Source organism: Misgurnus anguillicaudatus, chromosome 10, assembly GCF_027580225.2.
Source record: "Misgurnus anguillicaudatus chromosome 10, ASM2758022v2, whole genome shotgun sequence".
Classification (NCBI taxonomy): Eukaryota; Metazoa; Chordata; class Actinopteri; order Cypriniformes; family Cobitidae; genus Misgurnus; species Misgurnus anguillicaudatus.
The window spans coordinates 23,545,119-23,563,768 of NC_073346.2; the positions used below are offsets into that span (position 1 = coordinate 23,545,119).

The 18,650-nt window shown below is 36.9% G+C and overlaps 2 protein-coding genes and 3 non-coding genes across 6 annotated transcripts in view; 2 read left to right on the forward strand and 3 right to left on the reverse strand.

The window, feature by feature from the left end:
- Positions 1–3,040: 3,040 nt before the first annotated feature.
- Positions 3,041–3,113, reverse strand: trnat-ugu (transfer RNA threonine (anticodon UGU)). Its single transcript has one exon. It is a non-coding gene; the product is annotated as a tRNA-Thr (tRNA).
- Positions 3,114–4,007: 894 nt separating this feature from the next.
- On the reverse strand, positions 4,008–4,080 carry trnat-ugu (transfer RNA threonine (anticodon UGU)). The gene has a single exon. It is a non-coding gene; the product is annotated as a tRNA-Thr (tRNA).
- A 1,076-nt stretch (positions 4,081–5,156) lies between these two features.
- trnat-ugu (transfer RNA threonine (anticodon UGU)) lies at positions 5,157–5,229 on the reverse strand. The gene has a single exon. It is a non-coding gene; the product is annotated as a tRNA-Thr (tRNA).
- Positions 5,230–9,027: 3,798 nt separating this feature from the next.
- LOC129448077 (uncharacterized) lies at positions 9,028–17,933 on the forward strand. The gene is made up of 3 exons (XM_055210142.2): positions 9,028–9,071; positions 13,461–13,558; positions 15,813–17,933. Exon 3 carries the CDS (start codon positions 15,817–15,819, stop codon positions 16,738–16,740), a length of 924 nt encoding a protein of 307 aa, XP_055066117.2. The 5' UTR covers positions 9,028–9,071; positions 13,461–13,558; positions 15,813–15,816; the 3' UTR covers positions 16,741–17,933.
- LOC129448078 (uncharacterized) overlaps positions 13,523–18,650 on the forward strand; it is a 45,193-nt gene continuing 40,065 nt past the window's right edge. Inside the window, exon 1 of one of the 2 annotated variants that reach the window (XM_073872155.1) lies at positions 13,523–13,557. The gene's annotated coding sequence lies outside the window, so the exon portion shown is untranslated. The remainder of the gene's footprint in view (positions 13,558–18,650) is intronic. The other variant, XM_073872154.1, reaches the window with a different exon arrangement.

The window sequence follows — 18,650 nt, forward strand, 5'->3', positions numbered from 1 at the left end:
TTCAGCCCCAACAAAACATTTTTACACTGACGGCCATTAGCTCCGCTCGACAGAAAGTCGGCTATTTTTTTCCCTCCAGAAAAACGTGATTATGCGATCACATGGTTCAATGCATAATCAGCCAAAGTCTGCATATTTATGCAGGGCCCACGTTTTTCAAATACGGCACATAAATTGCAGATTTCTGCGCACAAAATACGCGGGGCTTGCATGATTTCATAATCCACGCATTTTCCTAGCAAAAAGTCACATATATCTTAGCAGAAAGTTGAAAAATGTTGCATTTACTTCACACAAGCGCAGCCATGTCCCCTGTTGCTATGCGAACGTAATGAAGTGACGTAATTACGCTACGTGAACATCATTGAAAAGCTGCAAACCCCAACCGCAGTTTTTGCAAGTTCCAGTAGTTTTTGCAAGTTCCCGCAGTTTTTGCAGGTTCCCGCAATTTTTGGCAGGTTACCGCAGTTTTTGCAGGATCCCGCCGTTTTTGCAAGTTCCCGCAGTTTTTTCAAGTTCCCGCCGTTTTTTCAAGTTACCGCCGTTTTTGCAAGTTCCCGCCGTTTTTGCAGGTTCCCGCAGTTTTTTCAAGTTCCCACCGTTTTTTCAAGTTCCCACCGTTTTTTCAAGTTCCCACAGTTTTTGCAGGTTCCCGCAGTTTTTGCAGGTTCCCGCAGTTTTTGCAGGTTCATGCAGTTTTTGCAGGTTCCCGCAGTTTTTGCAGGTTCCCGCAGTTTTTTCAGGTTCCCGCAGTTTTTTCAAGTTCCCGCAGTTTTTTCAAGTTCCCGCAGTTTTTTCAAGTTCCCGCAGTTTTTGCAGGTTACCGCAGTTTTTGCAGGTTACCGCAGTTTTTGCAGGTTCCCGCAGTTTTTTCAAGTTCCCGCAGTTTTTTCAAGTTCCCGCAGTTTTTTCAAGTTCCCGCAGTTTTTGCAGGTTACCGCAGTTTTTGCAGGTTACCGCAGTTTTTTCAAGTTCCCGCAGTTTTTTCAAGTTCCCGCAGTTTTTTCAAGTTCCCGCAGTTTTTTCAAGTTCCCGCAGTTTTTGCAGGTTACCGCAGTTTTTGCAGGTTCCCGCAGTTTTTTCAAGTTCCCGCAGTTTTTTAAAGTTCCCGCAGTTTTTTCAAGTTCCCGCAGTTTTTTCAAGTTCCCGCAATTTTTGCAAGTTCCCGTAGTTTTTGCAAGTTCCCGCAGTTTTTTCAAGTTCCCGCAGTTTTTGCAGGTTACCGCAGTTTTTTCAAGTTCCCGCAGTTTTTTCAAGTTCCCGCAGTTTTTGCAGGTTACCGCAGTTTTTGCAGGTTACCGCAGTTTTTGCAGGTTCCCGCAGTTTTTTCAAGTTCCCGCAGTTTTTGCAAGTTCCCGCAGTTTTTACAGGTTCCCGCATTTTTGCAGGTTCCCGCAGTTTTTTCAGGTTCCCGCAGTTTTTTCAAGTTCCCGCAGTTTTTGCATGTTCCCGCAGTTTTTGCAGGTTCCCGCAGTTTTTGCAGGTTCCCGCAGTTTTTGCAGGTTCATGCAGTTTTTGCAGGTTCCCGCAGTTTTTGCTAGTTCCCGCAGTTTTTGCAGGTGCCCGCAGTTTTTGCAGGTTCCCGCAGTTTTTGCAGGTTCCCGCAGTTTTTTCATGTTCCCGCAGTTTTTGCAGGTTCCCGCAGTTTTTGCAGGTTCCCGCAGTTTTTGCAGGTTCACGCAGTTTTTGCAGGTTCCCACCGTTTTTGCAGGTTCCCGCCGTTTTTGCAGGATCCCGCCGTTTTTGCAAGTTCCCGCCGTTTTTGCAAGTTCCCGCCGTTTTTTGCAAGTTCACGAAATTTCAACGCATAAAATTGCATAAATATGCTGCATATTCCATTGCATTTATTAAGAAAACGTGCCGCAAGATCAATGATTTTTGCCCGCAACAATTACAAAAAAACTGTATTTTTCTGGAAGGACTGGATTTTGTGAAAAGTGCTTGTGTTGAACTTTCAAAAACTATTTATTTATGTGATTTTTACCAAAATCTGTCAACATCATGCCAAGTTGCAGGTATTTGATATCTCGGACTTCGTTGGCACGGCAATAAATTTATAGAATAAAATGGAAACAGAAGTGTCTCATATCTTCTGCATGCATCAATTGATTTAGATTAAACTAAGAGTGTTTGGTCATACAGGCTAATCACTGTCATGGAATTCTCCATACAACTACTAATACCTCTGGCGAGTCTTAATGATTGCACAGAAGCCAGTCAAAAGATATAACAAAATAATGTTTATTGAGCAGTTCAATCTGCAGAAGCAAAACTGGCAGCTGCAGAGCGAAGGCTGTATCAAAACAACTCTCAACTCTCTCTGACCCTTCTCTCCCCAGCTGCTCATTTATATAGGTTTTTTCATGCACCTATGCTTGCACAAATCACACCTTTCTTGCACGTATCACACTTTAGACATTTGCAGAACAGACAGTCTCTGTTTTTGTCTAGCACTAAATTTTGTGACTTACGGTCATAGCGCCACCAACTGGCAGCAGGAAGTGTGTCACGTACAACACACTTTTAAATAGTCCTGATATTTACCCACATAAACACTGTCAGAAAAAGGTACAAACTGTACCTTTTCTTTTGGGGTGGTGTACCTTTACAGGTATACAAACATAATACAATGTTGTGCCTTTTTGAGTACATTACTGTACTTTAAGGACCTATTGTGTACCCTTAAAGGTGCAGTTAAATGTTTTGTACCCCTACATTTGACTGTTACAATATTGGTCCTTAAAGGTCGTAATAGGTTCTTGGGGTATAATATTGTACCCCACATGGTACAACATTTCAAAAATCAACCTTTCAGGGTACCGCCCCATTGACAGAAAAAAATACCGTTTTGGACATTTTTCCTGACAATGAAGGCACAGTGCCACTATTGTTTTCAGAAATCCACCATCATTTATCGCTGCTTGCAGCTATATTTTAGGCTTGTGTTTTTCCTACAGTGTTCATCCGCATTAGATTTGTCAGGATTTCTTGTTTCATGTTAACATTTTTGCTTTCGAAAAAAGAATGTGAAGTCTTGTTTAGGCCCCAGCGAGAATTGAACTCGCGACCCCTGGTTTACAAGACCAGTGCTCTAACCACTGAGCTATGGAGCCAGACCTGTTGTTGGCTGTGTCTTTTTAACAATTAAAAGGTAGTCACACCTTGTCAAATACTTTGAGAGGTGTGTCTTACTGCTTGAGAAAACACCTACGTATGATGTTTGTTTAGAAGGAATGACTGGCAGGTTGATGTTACATCATTAGCATTGATGGCATTCTCCTTATGCACAACCGAATTTAAAATAGTAGCTTAGTGAAAATGTAAAAACTGTTTTATTATATCTTTATTGGGGTGTGAGCACAAGTTTCGTCTTTCTTAGTTACTTCAGCATGTTCAGCTTTTGCCGTGCCACACAATTTAAGTTCTGTGTGGTTCCCCTTTTTTTGTATTGTACTGGTAGTAATTTACTGCCAAATTAAATGGCAATTTTCGAACTCGTGATCCCTGGTTTACATGACCAGTGCTCTAATCACTGAGCTATGGAGCCAGACCTGTTTGTTGTGTGTTGTTCCTATTACCATATGAAAGGTAGTTGATCATTTATTACAGGTGTGGGCAAAAATGTGCCGTTTTTGGGTGTCCTTAAAAATGCAAATTAGCTGATCTCTGCACTAAATGGCAGTGCTGTGGTTGGCAGTGCTGTGGTAGTGCAGTTTAAGGGGCGGTTTTATCCCCTTTTGACATCACAAGGGGAGCCAAATTTCAATGACCTATTTTTTTCCACATGCTTGCAGAGAATGGTTTACCAAAACTAAGTTACTGGTAGGGCTGTAACGATAAATTGCGTTCTCATTATACACCGCAATGTAAACCTAAATGATTGCTACTCCTGTGTTGATACAAGACCACATCCAATCTGTTGGGTTCTCTTCTAATCAATTTTGCAGTCATACTGTATATGTTTTCTATGTTAATGCTTGTTTAAAATGTACTCTGTAGTCTTGTTTAGGCCCCAGCGAAGATCGAACTCGCGACCCCTGGTTTACAAGACCAGTGCTCTTACCACTGAGCTATGGAGCCACACCTGTTTTCCAAGTTGTACTTATTACCATATTGTGCAACTTTACTGTATATTCTTATTCTCAATGTTGCCCATCTTTGTTAAAAATGTAATTATTGACTTTTATTGAATTTTGACATTTAGCCCAGTTTTGGTGATATTTAAAGGGGTCATAGCGTGAAAATCAGACTTTTTATATGTTTAAGTGCTATAATTGGGTCCCCAGTGCTTCTATCTACCTAGAAAATGTGATAAAGATCACACCAGTAACTTAGTTTGGTAAGCCATTTTCTGCAAGCATGTGAAAAATTAGGTCGTTCAGATTTTGCCTGTTTTGTGAGGTAGGTAGCAAGGCGAATTACAATAATACCGCCCCTTAATCTGCAATATCCAAACACAGCACTGCCATAGTGCAGAGAGAGAGAGAGAGAGAGAGAGAGAGAGAGAGAGAGAGAGAGAGAGAGAGAGAGAGAGAGAGAAAGAAAAAAGTATGTGAAAGCACAATTGAGTTTCAATTACAACAAACCACCATCATTGTGTTCAGTGTTTGCATTTCATCAGCTCATTTGCATTTTAAAAGACACACCCAAAAACGGCACACTTTTCTTCAGGCCTACAAATTAGCAATTTTAACATGCTATAATAAATTAGCTGTGGAGTATTTTGAGCTAAAACTTCACAGTCATACGCACTCTTTGGACACCAAAGATTTTTTTGCATCTTAAAAAAATCTCATAATATGACCCCTTTAAGTAATAAAAAGGAATCATTTTTTTGGTCGCTATACCTGTATTTCATTGTTGAAGTGTGTACATCAACACTCAGGCATTTAGCAGATGTTTTATCCAAAGCAACTTACAAAAAATACTAGCAGTTATATTTGTATTAGAAAAACTTATGAATACACAGTTTTGTTGACTGTGCTTATACAGCAGCGCTCTCATTATACACCGCAATGTAAACCTGGATGATTGCTACTTCTGTGTCGCTACATAGACCACATCCTATCTGTTGGGTTCTCTTCTAGTCAATTGCAGTCATACTGTATATGACTCTCTTTTAATGCTTGTTTAAAAGGTACTCTGAAGTCTTGTTTAGGCCCCAGCGAGGATCGAACTCGCGACCCCTGGTTTACAAGACCAGTGCTCTAACCACTGAGCTATGGAGCCTGACCTATTGTACCTTTTTCCTGTATTACCAGAAAACAGGCACTACATGTTTGGAAAAGGTGTGTTTATTGCACTCACTGTGCTGTTGGGGTGTAGTGGCCAAAAGTCTTAGCTCAATTCTTCATAAGAAAAACTTAAAAGCAAAGGTTCCAAGTGCCAAACAAAAATTATTTTATTCGCTCAAGCCAACAAAGTGAGACAACAAAAAAGATCATCTGCTCTCCCAATATCTGACTCTTTTCTTTATACAAGTACTCTTATCTGAGATGATGTACACTCTGCTTATCGGTTCTCTTGGCCTACCACAATTAACTTATTGTTCTGTGTTTTTCACTATAATTGTAGCGAAGCACAGCTGGACTCTTTCTTACAAAAACGAAACCTAACCAAGAAACGAAACTTTCAGTGCTTCTCAGTGCTTTGTGAGACAGAATATATTTGTGGAAACAATAAGTGTATAATCAATAATAAACCAATGGAACCCAAACAAAAACTACCATATTTTCGTCCCTCATGGACTCAATCGTCCATCATCTAATAAGAGCGCTGCATCAAAACCTTGTTGCATATGTTGTTATAGCCAAGGGCTGTCATTGAGCAAAGGACCACAAAGAGATCCCTAACACAGACGCAGTTAAGACACAACACTCTCGCCCTGAGGGAACCAGGAGCAAAAACCTTTCGAAATGGCACCATTCTGTTTGTTTCATTGTTTATGTTAGCTTAGAAGGAAGGAAAAAGATCCTTGGTCCCTTCACAGACTAAAGAAAAAAATAATATACCCTCTAAAATATTCACAACAATTAGTAAATCAGTTGTCGTGACCCTGATAGCACACATACATCTCAGAGACGTCTATTTGATGTTTGCGTGTACATCTGCAAGACGTATTATTTAGATTGTTTGCTCATCTGCAATGACTGTAAATCGGGTCAATTTTTTTTACATGTTCACCTCTCACCCCCTAAATGTGTTAGGATATCAATAAAAATTGTTCGTACAATATCTAGAGGTTGCTCAAAGCCTCTGAAATCACATATTTTTGCAAAAACTCTACCATTTAAAAACGCACATCACACATAAAACTTGCTTCTTGGAGGGTAACTTTGCTCCAGTTATTTCTGTCTCTTCTGATCCGAGTAACCATATAGTGGACTTGCTTCGTGTTGCTTCAGCCATTGTCTATATATATATATATATATATATATATATATATATATATATATATATATATATATATATATATATATATATATATTTATATATATATATATGACTAAAATGCATCTTTGAGCTGCCATTATTTAAAAACACCTTGTGCTAATGTCTTAAAATATACGCTCACCTAAAGGATTATTAGATATGTCATGGAATTTTAGTCGCATTCAATTCGGAAGTAAAAATGAGAGCCCCGTTTACAAAGTTGTACACATATTTATTGCAAGATACTGAAAAATACATAGTCATCCCATCTCCGCACATGAACCAAACATTGTCATCTTAGTTCCAGCATCACTTAGAAAATAACCTTCAGTTTATCAATGATTAAGAAACATATCATTTAAAGCACATCTAGTCAAATAGAAGAAATTATTTTGTTCTCAGTGAACTCCGTTTACTGGGTTTTCTAACTTGTTCATGATTTGTTACTTATCTCATTCACTAAACCCCCCTTATCTTATCTGACTGGACTTTGTATAATGTTCTAGTCCTTGGACATTTTACTGCTGAAAAGACAAAAAAGAACAGACATCTTCCACAAGAACAGAAGAACAGGATTTTGCATGTAACAATTATAAGTTTATAAACTATAATTAAAAAAAATATCTCCCACTACAGAAACACCATACTAATATTGTGTTTGACCCCCTTTCGCCTTCAGAACTGCCTTAATTCTATGTGGAATTGATTCAACAAGGTGGTGAAACATTCTTTAGAAATGTTGGCCCATATTGATAGGATAGCATCTTGCAGTTGATGGGAAATTTGTGGGATGCACATCCAGGAAGCTCCCGTTCCACCACATCCCAAAGACGCTCTATTGGGTTGAGATCCGGTGACTGTGGGGGCCATTTTAGTACAGTGAACTCATTGTCATGTTCAAGAAACCAATTTGAAATCATTTGAGCTTTGTGACATGACGCATTATCCTGCTGGAAGTAACCATCAGAGGATGGGTACATGGTGGTCATAAAGGGTTGGACATGGTTGGAAACAATGCTCAGGTAGGCCGTGGCATTTAAACAATGCCCAGTTGGCACTAAGAGGCCTAAAGTGTGCCAAGAAAACATCCCCCACACCATTACACCACCACCACCACCAGCCAGCACAGTGGTAACAGGTCAAGATGGATCATGTTCTCATTCTGGTTACAACAAATTCTGACTCTACCATCTGAATGTCTCAACAGAAATCGAGACTCATTAGACAAGGCAACATTTTTCCAGTCTTCAACTGTCCAATTTTGGTGAGCTTGTGATTTTAGTCTCTTTTTCCTATTTGTAGTGGAGATAAGGGGTACCTGGTGGGGTCTTCTGCTGTTGTAGTCCATCCGCCTCAAGGTTTTCCTTGTTGTGGCCTCAGAAATGCTTTGCTGCATACCTTGGTTGTAACGAGTGGTTATTTCAATCAAAGTTATTATTTCAGTAACTAAGAAGATTGTGAAATACTCAGACCAGTCCGTCTGGCACCAACAACCATGCCACGCTCAAAATCGCTTAAATCACCTTTCTTTCCCATTCTGACATTCAGTTTGGAGTTCAGGAGATTGTCTTGACCAGGACCACACCCCTACTCCTTTAGGTAAGTGTGTGTGTGTGTGTGTGTGTGTGTGTGTGTGTGTGTGTGTGTGTGTGTGTGTGTGTGTGTGTGTGTGTGTGTGTGTGTGTATTATTAAACAATAATACATGCTAGCACAAAGTATCACACGAATGTGTTTGAGCAACCTCTAAATATTAATTAATACTGAACAAAATTTGCTCATTTTTTTAATTTATTTATTCAAACATATTGGTAGGGTGAGAGCATGGACTTTTAAAAGTTGCAAAATAAGGACCACCCTAATATATGTGTAGCTTGTTGTTCACCCACATATGTTAAAAGATGTTTATTTCTTTTGGGTTTACTCAACCCTTACGTAATAAAGACACAGTCAGACCACGGACAGAGTTTTCAAACTCACGAGGGAGAGAGCTAGAGAGCCTTATCACTCATGCTTACACTTAGGCCGTCTCTCTCTGTGACTCTCTCTCTCTGTATGGCTTTTATTGTGGAAAAGTAGGTCACCACCCATACATAAACCCATGTTGGAATGTGATGAAGGTCGTGTGACAACTATGTGTCCATTTAAATGTTTAACAATACGTGGAAACATTATGCACGGTGCAGGATGTAAGACAAACATCTCCTACGTGACAGAGAAGGAAAAAACATTTTCCATGTATCACTCTCTGACTTCAGGAAAGTAGCTTAAAGCAGAAATAAATCATACAGAAATGTTAACAAAATAAAAGCAGCATAGTGAAAATCTCTTTTATCCTATCAGGTTCATGTAAAGTTTTTTTTTATACTAATTAAACATTTCTTTAGGTTATTCTCATGCATTCAGTAAATATCCCTCTATGGATTGATAATGGTTAAGTTGACAATAAACAATGTGCCTGCAGAATACTGAAATGGAAAAAATGCAGTATCATTTTATCGTTCATGTGTCAGACTTTTATTTTGAAATTACATCTGCATAACTGTTCTACCCCACCCACCCCATCTTTCAGACTACACTTTGGAGTTCTTGCCCATCTGTTGCATCGACTCGGCAATTGAACAACTTTAAAATTAAATTGGTAAGTAAATGATCATATATACTTTAAATGTGAGTTTATGCAGCTTGAGTTTAATTTTAAAATTTTTTGCACCTTTTAGATCAAATGCTTTCCTTGATTTGAGTATATTTTTACACTGTCTTAAATAAAAAAAATCAAATAAATATATATGAAAATGTTTAAATACGCTACAATATATTACAGTTGTTATAATTATAAAATTAGGCACAGAATTTGGTTTAGGATAACATTTGTTGCCTTGTTCTTGCTCTAGGCATGTTGGCACTTAGTCGGTTAGACATGCCCAAAGTTTCGATTTCCACACAAACCAAACCAGATAGCTATCAGGTTAGCAATATGATTAATTTAATGTTAGATCAATTAATAATACATATTTTATCATATGTAAAAGCATATATGTTACATATATGTAGAAATTACTGTAATTTTGTCATTTACAGGACCAAAACTAACTATGTTCTGGTTAACTTCTTAAACACTGTCACCAGTGCATTGAGAAAACAAGAAATATTACAAAAGGACATTCATGTCTGTGTTTTAAAAGCCATAAGAGAGTGTGTTTTTTTTTGTATACATAAAAAGCTTTATCAATGAATATTTTTCCAGAAATTAGAGGAAAATCAAATATATTTATTCTTATTCTAAACAAGCTATCGTCCTGAACAGGTTTCATTTCCAAATCCGAGATTGTCCCAACTAAAAGAATGGAACGTCGGTCTAATGAGAGGGGATATAATGAAAAATTCTGTAAAGGGCGACACCTAAAACTTCATGAACTCAGAAAAAGGGATCATTCGAATACGTACTTGCAGAGATTCGAAGAGATCCCAGCATACCCCGAGAATGTGCGGTTTCATGTGAAATACTTTCGGCATGACACTAATATCAGTGGATTCCGTGGCATCATGGACAAAAGTGGGTTTATAACCCAAAAATCTGATCTGGTGTGGTGGAGCCCTGACATTTCCAAACCTGATATTGCTGCAGCTGAGGGTAACTACTTGAAGAAACACAGAGTTTACGACGAAATAAAAGACTTCCTGCATAAGTTCACCTCCTCCCCAGCCTTTCTGTCATCTTCTCGTCTGGGAAACTTCAGATTCAGGATGTCTATTGAAGAGCTGCTACAAATCTACCAAAGTCAATTCTGCAATGGCCAGAAGGCCGACATTCGTGTTTTTGAGACTGTGGTCTATAAGCAGGAAGTGATGTATGCTATCGTGATTCATGGTCCTAAGGCACGAGATCAGTTCTCTGAGTATCCTCTACTTCAGGATACCCCAGATGCAGTGTGTGAGTTGCGTGGTAACACTATCATCTGGTGTGCACAAGCAATATGTGAAACGCATCGCTTCAAGCTGTCCCGTTACATGATAGCACATAGATTGCCAAGCAAACGCCATAAATACTATGTGTGGGATCACCTTGCAGTTGCATTCCATGTTCCACCTGGAGAGGTTTTTCGCTTCAGCAATGAAAAGTTGAGTGAAAGTCTCGTACTCTGTAAGGGAGCAGAGCCAAAAATTAACACAGAGAAATTTGTGGAATGTGATTTTAATCGCATCAGGCCTTGAATAATAAAAATTCCAGCTTTGGAGCTGGCTGTTTATTTGGGACCAAAAACAGTAAAAGTGTTCCTATATTAATCATTAAAAATAGTTAAAATTTTCATCTAAAAATGATTAAAAAATTTTACTGTCAGCATTTCTTTTACTTTCACTTTATGAAAAACACGTGGGCGAACATGTTAAAAGAACTATTCTTTCACACATAATCTAAATTTTAAATTCTAAGCTTTCTTTCATTTGAGTGGTATTGGGTGTGAGTTTTTCTTGTTCAGTGTTGTCATTCTCATCTCAGACTTCCTTTTTGATCCTTTTTGAGGATGTCTGCTTTTGACAGTTCACCTAAAGTTCACAGAGATAGAGAACTGCCGCAGGCCACCCTAAAAATAATAAAAGTGACAAACGTCCTGAAGAAGAGGTTTTTGTTATCACAAGTGTTAATGTATGTATGTATGTAATGTGAAAGGCACATCTTGCTTAGCTGTCTGTTTTTTACTATTGGACCATGAGAATGTGTTGTTGTATTCTTTCTATGCAATTACTGCATAATAAATAATGGTGAAGAAAATAATTTTGGTCTGTGCATATATTTATTCAAGATTGGTATACATGAGAGGCCAACGATGCAAGATTTGTGTATGTGAAGTGAGCTTCAACACACAGATATTTGTAGAAATTTCTTGCATGCAGCACAACTCTAAAAGCAGCTGCATCTAACACCTTGAACATCATCTTGCATTTGCTTTTGATCATGATTTGCATGCTGAATAATACCTTATGTTAAATTTATTTTATATCCTATGATTTTTATATCTCATGATCTTATAGGATTTGATTTGAACTTTGTTAGCATTTAAAATCTAAACATTAACATCAAACACAGAATTAACATTATTATTGATGTAGATGGATGTATTGTAACTATGACCTGACCTCACATTTATCAAATTGCTCAAACAATTAAGTTTTACAAATTTACGATTTGGTGGGATTAAATTGCTGAAGATTTGTTATCTCATGGGGAGAGGATTTATGGTGCTGTCTTTGTGTAGGCTATGGAGAGAGCAATCTGTGCTTTTGGTCTTTTTTCTTACTGTCAAAAGATGATACCCTGTAAATTTAAAGTGATGTGTTTTGGTTAAGATATTGAACAAAGAGTGTTTTGGAGACATGAAAATTAATTTTTACATCTTATGTATTTCTGAGTTGCGTGTGTAAGTCAAATCCAGCCTTATATTATTTCAATTACTCACTTAAAACATAACATCATTTGAAAATATGTCAGCAACTCCTGGTACCGGATAGCTGGGAACCAAGGAAAATCTCACAACACTTTCCTAACTTAGCAATTGCAAGCTCATCAATCAAAAGCTAGTAACAGGTCATAAAAAGCAGACAAGTAATGTTTTGAGAAGTAGGAGCAACGTAAACAAGAAGAATTCATATATATGCAATGTATATGAATAGTATGCAATAACATGGGAATGATAGGATTGAGTACAATTAACTGTGGGTGTGTGAAAGAGCATCATTTAAATTCTAACAATATCATTCATTAAAATAATAACTGTAAATACAATATGAGGAGTAATAACTGACAAATCTGATTTTTTGTCTTAATTGTGCAGCCCTTTCAAAAAAATCTATTTATATGCATCGATGCATAATACAGGGATGGTTATGAAGGATCATGGAAGGATGAATGTGTAAATATTTATCTATTATAAACAATGTCCTTTATTAGACAGAATTTTTGGAATTATTTGTGTTTAAATAAAAATGTTCTAGCAGGTTTTACAACAAATCCTCTGTTACAATAAATCCAACATATGGGGTAAATTGTAACGTTTGCACTCTTGTCACTTTCTGTGTAATTGTATGATAACCGTAGGTCCCACAAACAAATTATAAGTGTTCATTTGTAGCAGAGACGTGTGTGCAATCTAACTTAAAGGGGCCATGGCATGAAAATCTGATAAGTGCTATGATTGGGTCCCTAGTGCTGTTATCAACCTAGAAAATTTGTAAAAGATCAACCCAGTAATTTAGTTTTGGTAAACCATTCTCTACAAGCACATGAAAATATAGGTTGTTGAAATTTGGCTCTCCTTATGATGTCATAAGGAGCTCTTATTATAATAATTTCACCCCTTAATCCAACCACAGCACTGCCATTTAGTGCAGAGAAAAAATAATTCACAGAACAATTGAGTTTCAATTTCAACAAACCACCATCATTGTGATCAGTGTTTGCACTTCATCCGCTCATGTGCATTTTAAAGGACACACCCAAAACGGCACATTTTTGCACACACCTACAAAGTGGCAATTTTAACATGCTATAATAAATTAATTATTTATATGGTATTTTGAGCTAAAACTTCACATATGTGCTCTGGGGAGACCAAAGATTTATTTGACATCTTAAAAAATTCCTGTGACATGGCCCCTTTAATTTTTTTTTTGAACGATAGAGCCAAAGCCAAAAGCTTTACTTTGTGCCCTGCTCTATGTTTTTAACATGTCTGGGTTGACTTAGGCTATTATATAAATGTAGACTCTACAGAACTGTAATTGTTTCAAATAAAATTACGTTTAATCCAGTAAAAGACGTGACGGCTATGTTTTATCAGACATATATATTTTTATATCAGGCAGAGATTTAAAAATGTGTAGGTCTATTGTGAGAAATTGTAAATACTGCGCCATATTAGGAGTTTAATTATCTTTTCAGGCATATTTGTTGATTTGATTGTCTTGTGATGATGAAACTGGACAGGTTTGCGCAATCATTTGAATTTTTGGCGGGTTTTATCTGAAACAGGAGGAGACTGAAAGCTACAGAGGAAGCAGCCCAGCGCGCATACGATTGTGAGCAGCAGAAGAGTTGAGAGTCACAACAAAATCCTCTGGAAGAAGCAGGTAAAATGGTCTTATAATTTTCAGTAGAAGTTAATGTATGTTTAATAATGTTCGTGTAACATCATGTATATTGCAGGAGCACAGTGTGTTGGTAATTTTGAATCTTGTGGGAAATCGAAATAAAGTCAAACGGAAATTTAAAAGTCTTGGGGTGTTGTCTAAAACCACTGAAGCGTTAACGGATCTAAGTGACCTGAGATAAGTAAGGAACAATGGACGACGGGCTGTTGGATTATCGAAAACAATGCACACCCAAGGCGGCACGACGCGAAGCGGTCTGCATTATTTTCAAATAATTCAAAGGACCAGAGTCAATTATTCGCTTATATCACGGTTACCACAAGCATTGTTCAGATGTTTATTTTAATGTAAGACATTTGACTGGTGTGTGCGTAGCATTAGGTCCTGAGTGTTGGCATGAGATAACCGCGTGTAATAACCAAAATGTGAGCGAATCTCACAAATGCAATCACAATTTATCCTTAAAGTTTGTAACTTTCATGTGTGTATTCCCCGCGGGTTTGTTTCTGGAGGAAATTGGAGGTCCACTGATTTTTATTAAAACTAGAATATTTGAAAAATATGCAACATATTTTTGTTTTAGTCGCAAAGCTTTTTTATTAAGGGGTAACACTTTACAATAAGGTTCATTAGTTAACATTAGTTAATGTATTAACTAACTTGAACAAACCACGAGCAATACATTTGTTACAGTATTTATTCATCTTTGTTAATGTTAGTTAATAAAAATTTAAGCTTTAATTGCTTGTTCATGTTAGTTCAGAGTGCATTAACTAATGTTAACAAGATTTTAATAAAGTATAAGTAATTGTTGAAATTAACATTAACAAAGATTAATAAAGGCTGTATAAGTGCAGTTCATTATTAGTTCATGTTAACTAATGTAGCTAACTAATGTTAACTAATGAACCTTATTGTAAAGTGTTACCTTATTAAGACATAAATGCTATTACAAATTTGATATGCAAGGGACTCCTAATGTCTTATGTTGGCAACGTTATAACGTTCCTAGAAAGTTCCCAATAACGTTAAGCCAACATAAAACGTGTCCCCTTTCTTGGTTGTGTGGATGTTAGAGGAATATTCCTAATTTACATTCTATACTTTTTAAACATTATGACATGTCATGTTTTAATGTTCTCTCAAATGTTTAAAATGCACTTTTTAGGTTTAGATGTTGGTTTTTCATTTAAAGTGATCCATGTTTGTTTTATAGTTGGAGTCTTGACTTTTAGCTTGCTAGTCACTGACTTCTAGATAACTGTGTGTGTTTAAAACATCTCAGTTTGTTATGGCATAAAAAGCCAGTACGAGATTTAGCACTTTCATAGCGGTTTGTCTTTCTGGAGGATTTAAAAAAGGCTAATGCACATAAAAAAATAACTACTGTGTAATTTAGACACACAAACATCAAGAATGAGAGTATGAATTTCAACAATGGTGACAAAGAAGAAAAACACTATTTATTGATTTATTCATGCCACAGTGCATGCTGGCCTGGGAGTCCTGGATAAGATTTGTACTTTGTTGATTCCCAGAATGCATTGCAGCATGAAGCTTTTCATTAAATTGTCACCACTGTTGAGATTCATACTCGAATTCTTGATGTTTGTGTGTCTAAATACAAAGTTGTTAATTTTTCTATGTGCATATTTTTAAAATCCTCCAGAATGACAAACTGCTGAAATGAAAGTGCCAAATCTGAGGGTTTTTTTTACATTCAAATGTATGATTTTGTCTGGATGTGGAATCATTCATTTATCAACAATAGAGCAATGTTGAATAATATCCTGGCTCTTTGTAGCTTGGAAATGCTGTTGAAGCTCAACAGTTTTGAAGCTCCACATCTATCCATCATAAATGATCTAAATGTCTCCAGTGGATTATTATATGTCTTCTGGAGTAAAATGATGCACTTGTGAGTGAAAATGTTTAATATTTTGAGCTTATTTATCAATTGATATGTTGTTTATTAATGTAAACAAACAAATCAGCAAAATAAATGTAAATATGGCAACATGTCAGTAATTTTAAATTTTATTGGTTCTTGTGTATGTCTTACATTGCTAGTGGTCATTTATGTGTTTTTCATCATGTGACACGCAAGATCCAGTGTGATGAGTAAATTCGGATGACTACATTATAAAACATTATAAGAGATTTTTTTATTAACATTCAGTAAATGTTTGTTAAAAAGACAAATGAATAAGCTGATTCTCATCTTCTGTTTCAGAAAGATGAAACGCCTAAATGACCGTAATGTTGTGGAGACATACTTTGAAGGACAGCATTTGAGCTTGTCTGACCTAAAAGAAGAGGATATAAAAAATGGGTATCTATTTAAGAACAACATTCCTGCTTATCCTGAATCTGTAGAATTCCAAGTACAGAAGTTGTCCCATGTCACCGGGAGACATGGGCTTGAGGGTATTTTTCACGATTCAGGATTTAGACCATCAGACACATCCAATTTTCTCTGGTGGGGATTATCAGTGTCTCCTGATGACATACGCTCTGCCGAGCAACGTTTTCTGGCGTCCTTATTTCCTCATACACAAATTTACAACCCACAGCCCTTTCTTGAATACTTCACCACCTCCAAGGCTTTCCAGAAAGAATCTCCATATGGAAACTTCTGCTTCACATTTTCATTTCGAGAGCTCCTGCATCTCTATGGTGCCCAGTTCTGTACTGGCACTCCAGTTCTGCGTGTTTATGAGACGGTGTTGTACCGGCGAGAGATTCTCTATACCATCGTTGTGCATCCTCGCAACATACATCTTTATGACAGTTATCCACGACTTCCTGATATTGGTGATGGTGTGTGTGGGTACCGTGATTATAACATATGGTGGCATTGTCAGGCCCCCTCAGAAACCTACATGCACAGGCTTAATGTAAACCGGCGGAATTCCAGTGTTCATGTAAACCCCCATAAAGAAGAATATTATGTGTGGGATCACGTGTGTGTAGCCTTTCACATGGAGCCCGATTGGGTGTTGCATGTGAAACCGAACGAGCTATTAAAAAAAGTTAATGTGTGTGAAGTGTCTCAGCCCTGTCTCCTAAAACCCCCAGAGACTCCACTGAGTTTTCATGAGGCTGAGAATATTCTACACAATCTCAAAGTCAGAAAGGGCATGGCTGGGGCTTTCAACTAGGCAGTCCAATGTGGATGGAGCTATTATAGTTACATGAAATAATGAAGAATATTGATGTCACTTGTGCTAGTTACACCATTGACAACACCCCTTATTTTAATGAAGTGAGCTCAAGTGCAAATACTTGTCATAATCAAAACAGAAATAATTGAGGAGCTCAGATGCAAAAGCCTAACGGCACCTCTGTCAAAAATGAGATAATAATAGTAACCAAATGCTCTACGCACATATACATTCATCAAATACTTTCGCTTCAAATCCGCCCCCTCAGGTCATTTCGAAATACTGGTTTGTTGGAAGAATCCATAATGAGTCTGATAAAAAAAATGCTAATTTACAAGAAAACAAGTCAAGCCATGAGTATAGTCCCTTTTTACATGTACGCAAACGTAATCGCTCGGTTGAACGCAGAGCCTTGCAAAGTATAGTTTATTTGACTCGTACGTGTACTTGGACGTCTGTCGGTGCGTGTATACGCAGACCACTTAGAGGGTTTTGCATCTGAGCTCTTCAATTACATACTAACACATTTAAATCTGGAGAACCCAAGAACCCTTTTCTTCTTCAGCAATTAACAGCGGCCAAATTTGACCCTGTGAGTTCTACACGGTTAAAAAGTTATATTTTATAGCATTAATGAGTTAATCACTTAAATGGTTTACAGCTTGTTGTGTTTGTTATATTATGTAACTGTAACTAGTAATTTATTAGAGGAAGAATTGGTCACATTTTAGTTAGGCATGTATATTTCCTGTACAACAATGTGCCTACCACAGTATGATGTATAGTTGGGAAAATTAATAATGTACTTATGATTATTTCCCAAAACTATAGTACATGTGTCAGAGATGCAATTATTTGAACCACATTGAATTAAAATGTAAAGATACTGAAAATCACATTTGCATTCACTTTGGAAAGCTTTTTATTGAGAGACATTATATGTTGTTATTGTGTTTATTGTTTTTTTTATTCATTCTGACTTTTATGTATTGACTTTCACTGTATTGTATATAACGTATTGTTTATTCATTTAATTTTTCAATTTTTTTCCTTTACTGCTTTACTACACTTTAAAATGTATTGGCCCCTTAATTTATTAAGGGTGCTTTTGAATGAAGATCATATGCATTTGGATAAAAAAGCAATCTTTTGAGCTTCCTTCTTTCTATATAAGCACACAGTGATGGACCTTTTTGCACCTGTTGCAGGTGCACCTGGTTTCATTTAAATAAGAACTTGGAATATGGTTTTCATTTTTGATTTTGAGATTTGGCAGACTCAGGTCCCTTTAACTGTCATTTACTGAAAAACGGGATGATATGCTGACAGAATGCTAATTTGTCGTTAAACTAATGTACTTCCAAACATCTGCTATAGGTTTTTGTAATCACTAGTTTTATTGGATGTAAGCTATGTGGAGTACAACTATTTGAGAGTTTGGTATAAATGTTGTGTGCTTTGATTTATGCTTTGTCCTCTCATTGCAGAACTCTCTCTGTAAATGTTAGATGACCTTCTTGCAAGAATAAACCTTGGAAAGACATTTGATATTCAAATCTTTATTTCATTCTCACTTATAACAATTTCCACAACAATATATCCTGTATTTGTTGTGTAGGGGGAACAACAGTTAAAGCTCCCAATGTGACGAGGCTCCATTACATTTTTCCTGAAGGAAAGTTGTTTGCTGTTTCAGGAGTCAGCTTCACACACATCAAGGAGTTTGTAGACCCACTTATCTATGCAATCTCATATAGTAATATTTACAGTAAACAGGTATCAGTGATGTAAATTAGTCTCTCAGAGTGCTGGATTCTGATCTTTTTTTTTACAATTGATAAAACTGAAAAGGTTTCAAAGATGACCCAAACATGTCAAAAAATTACTTCTGTGGTCCCAACTGCAAC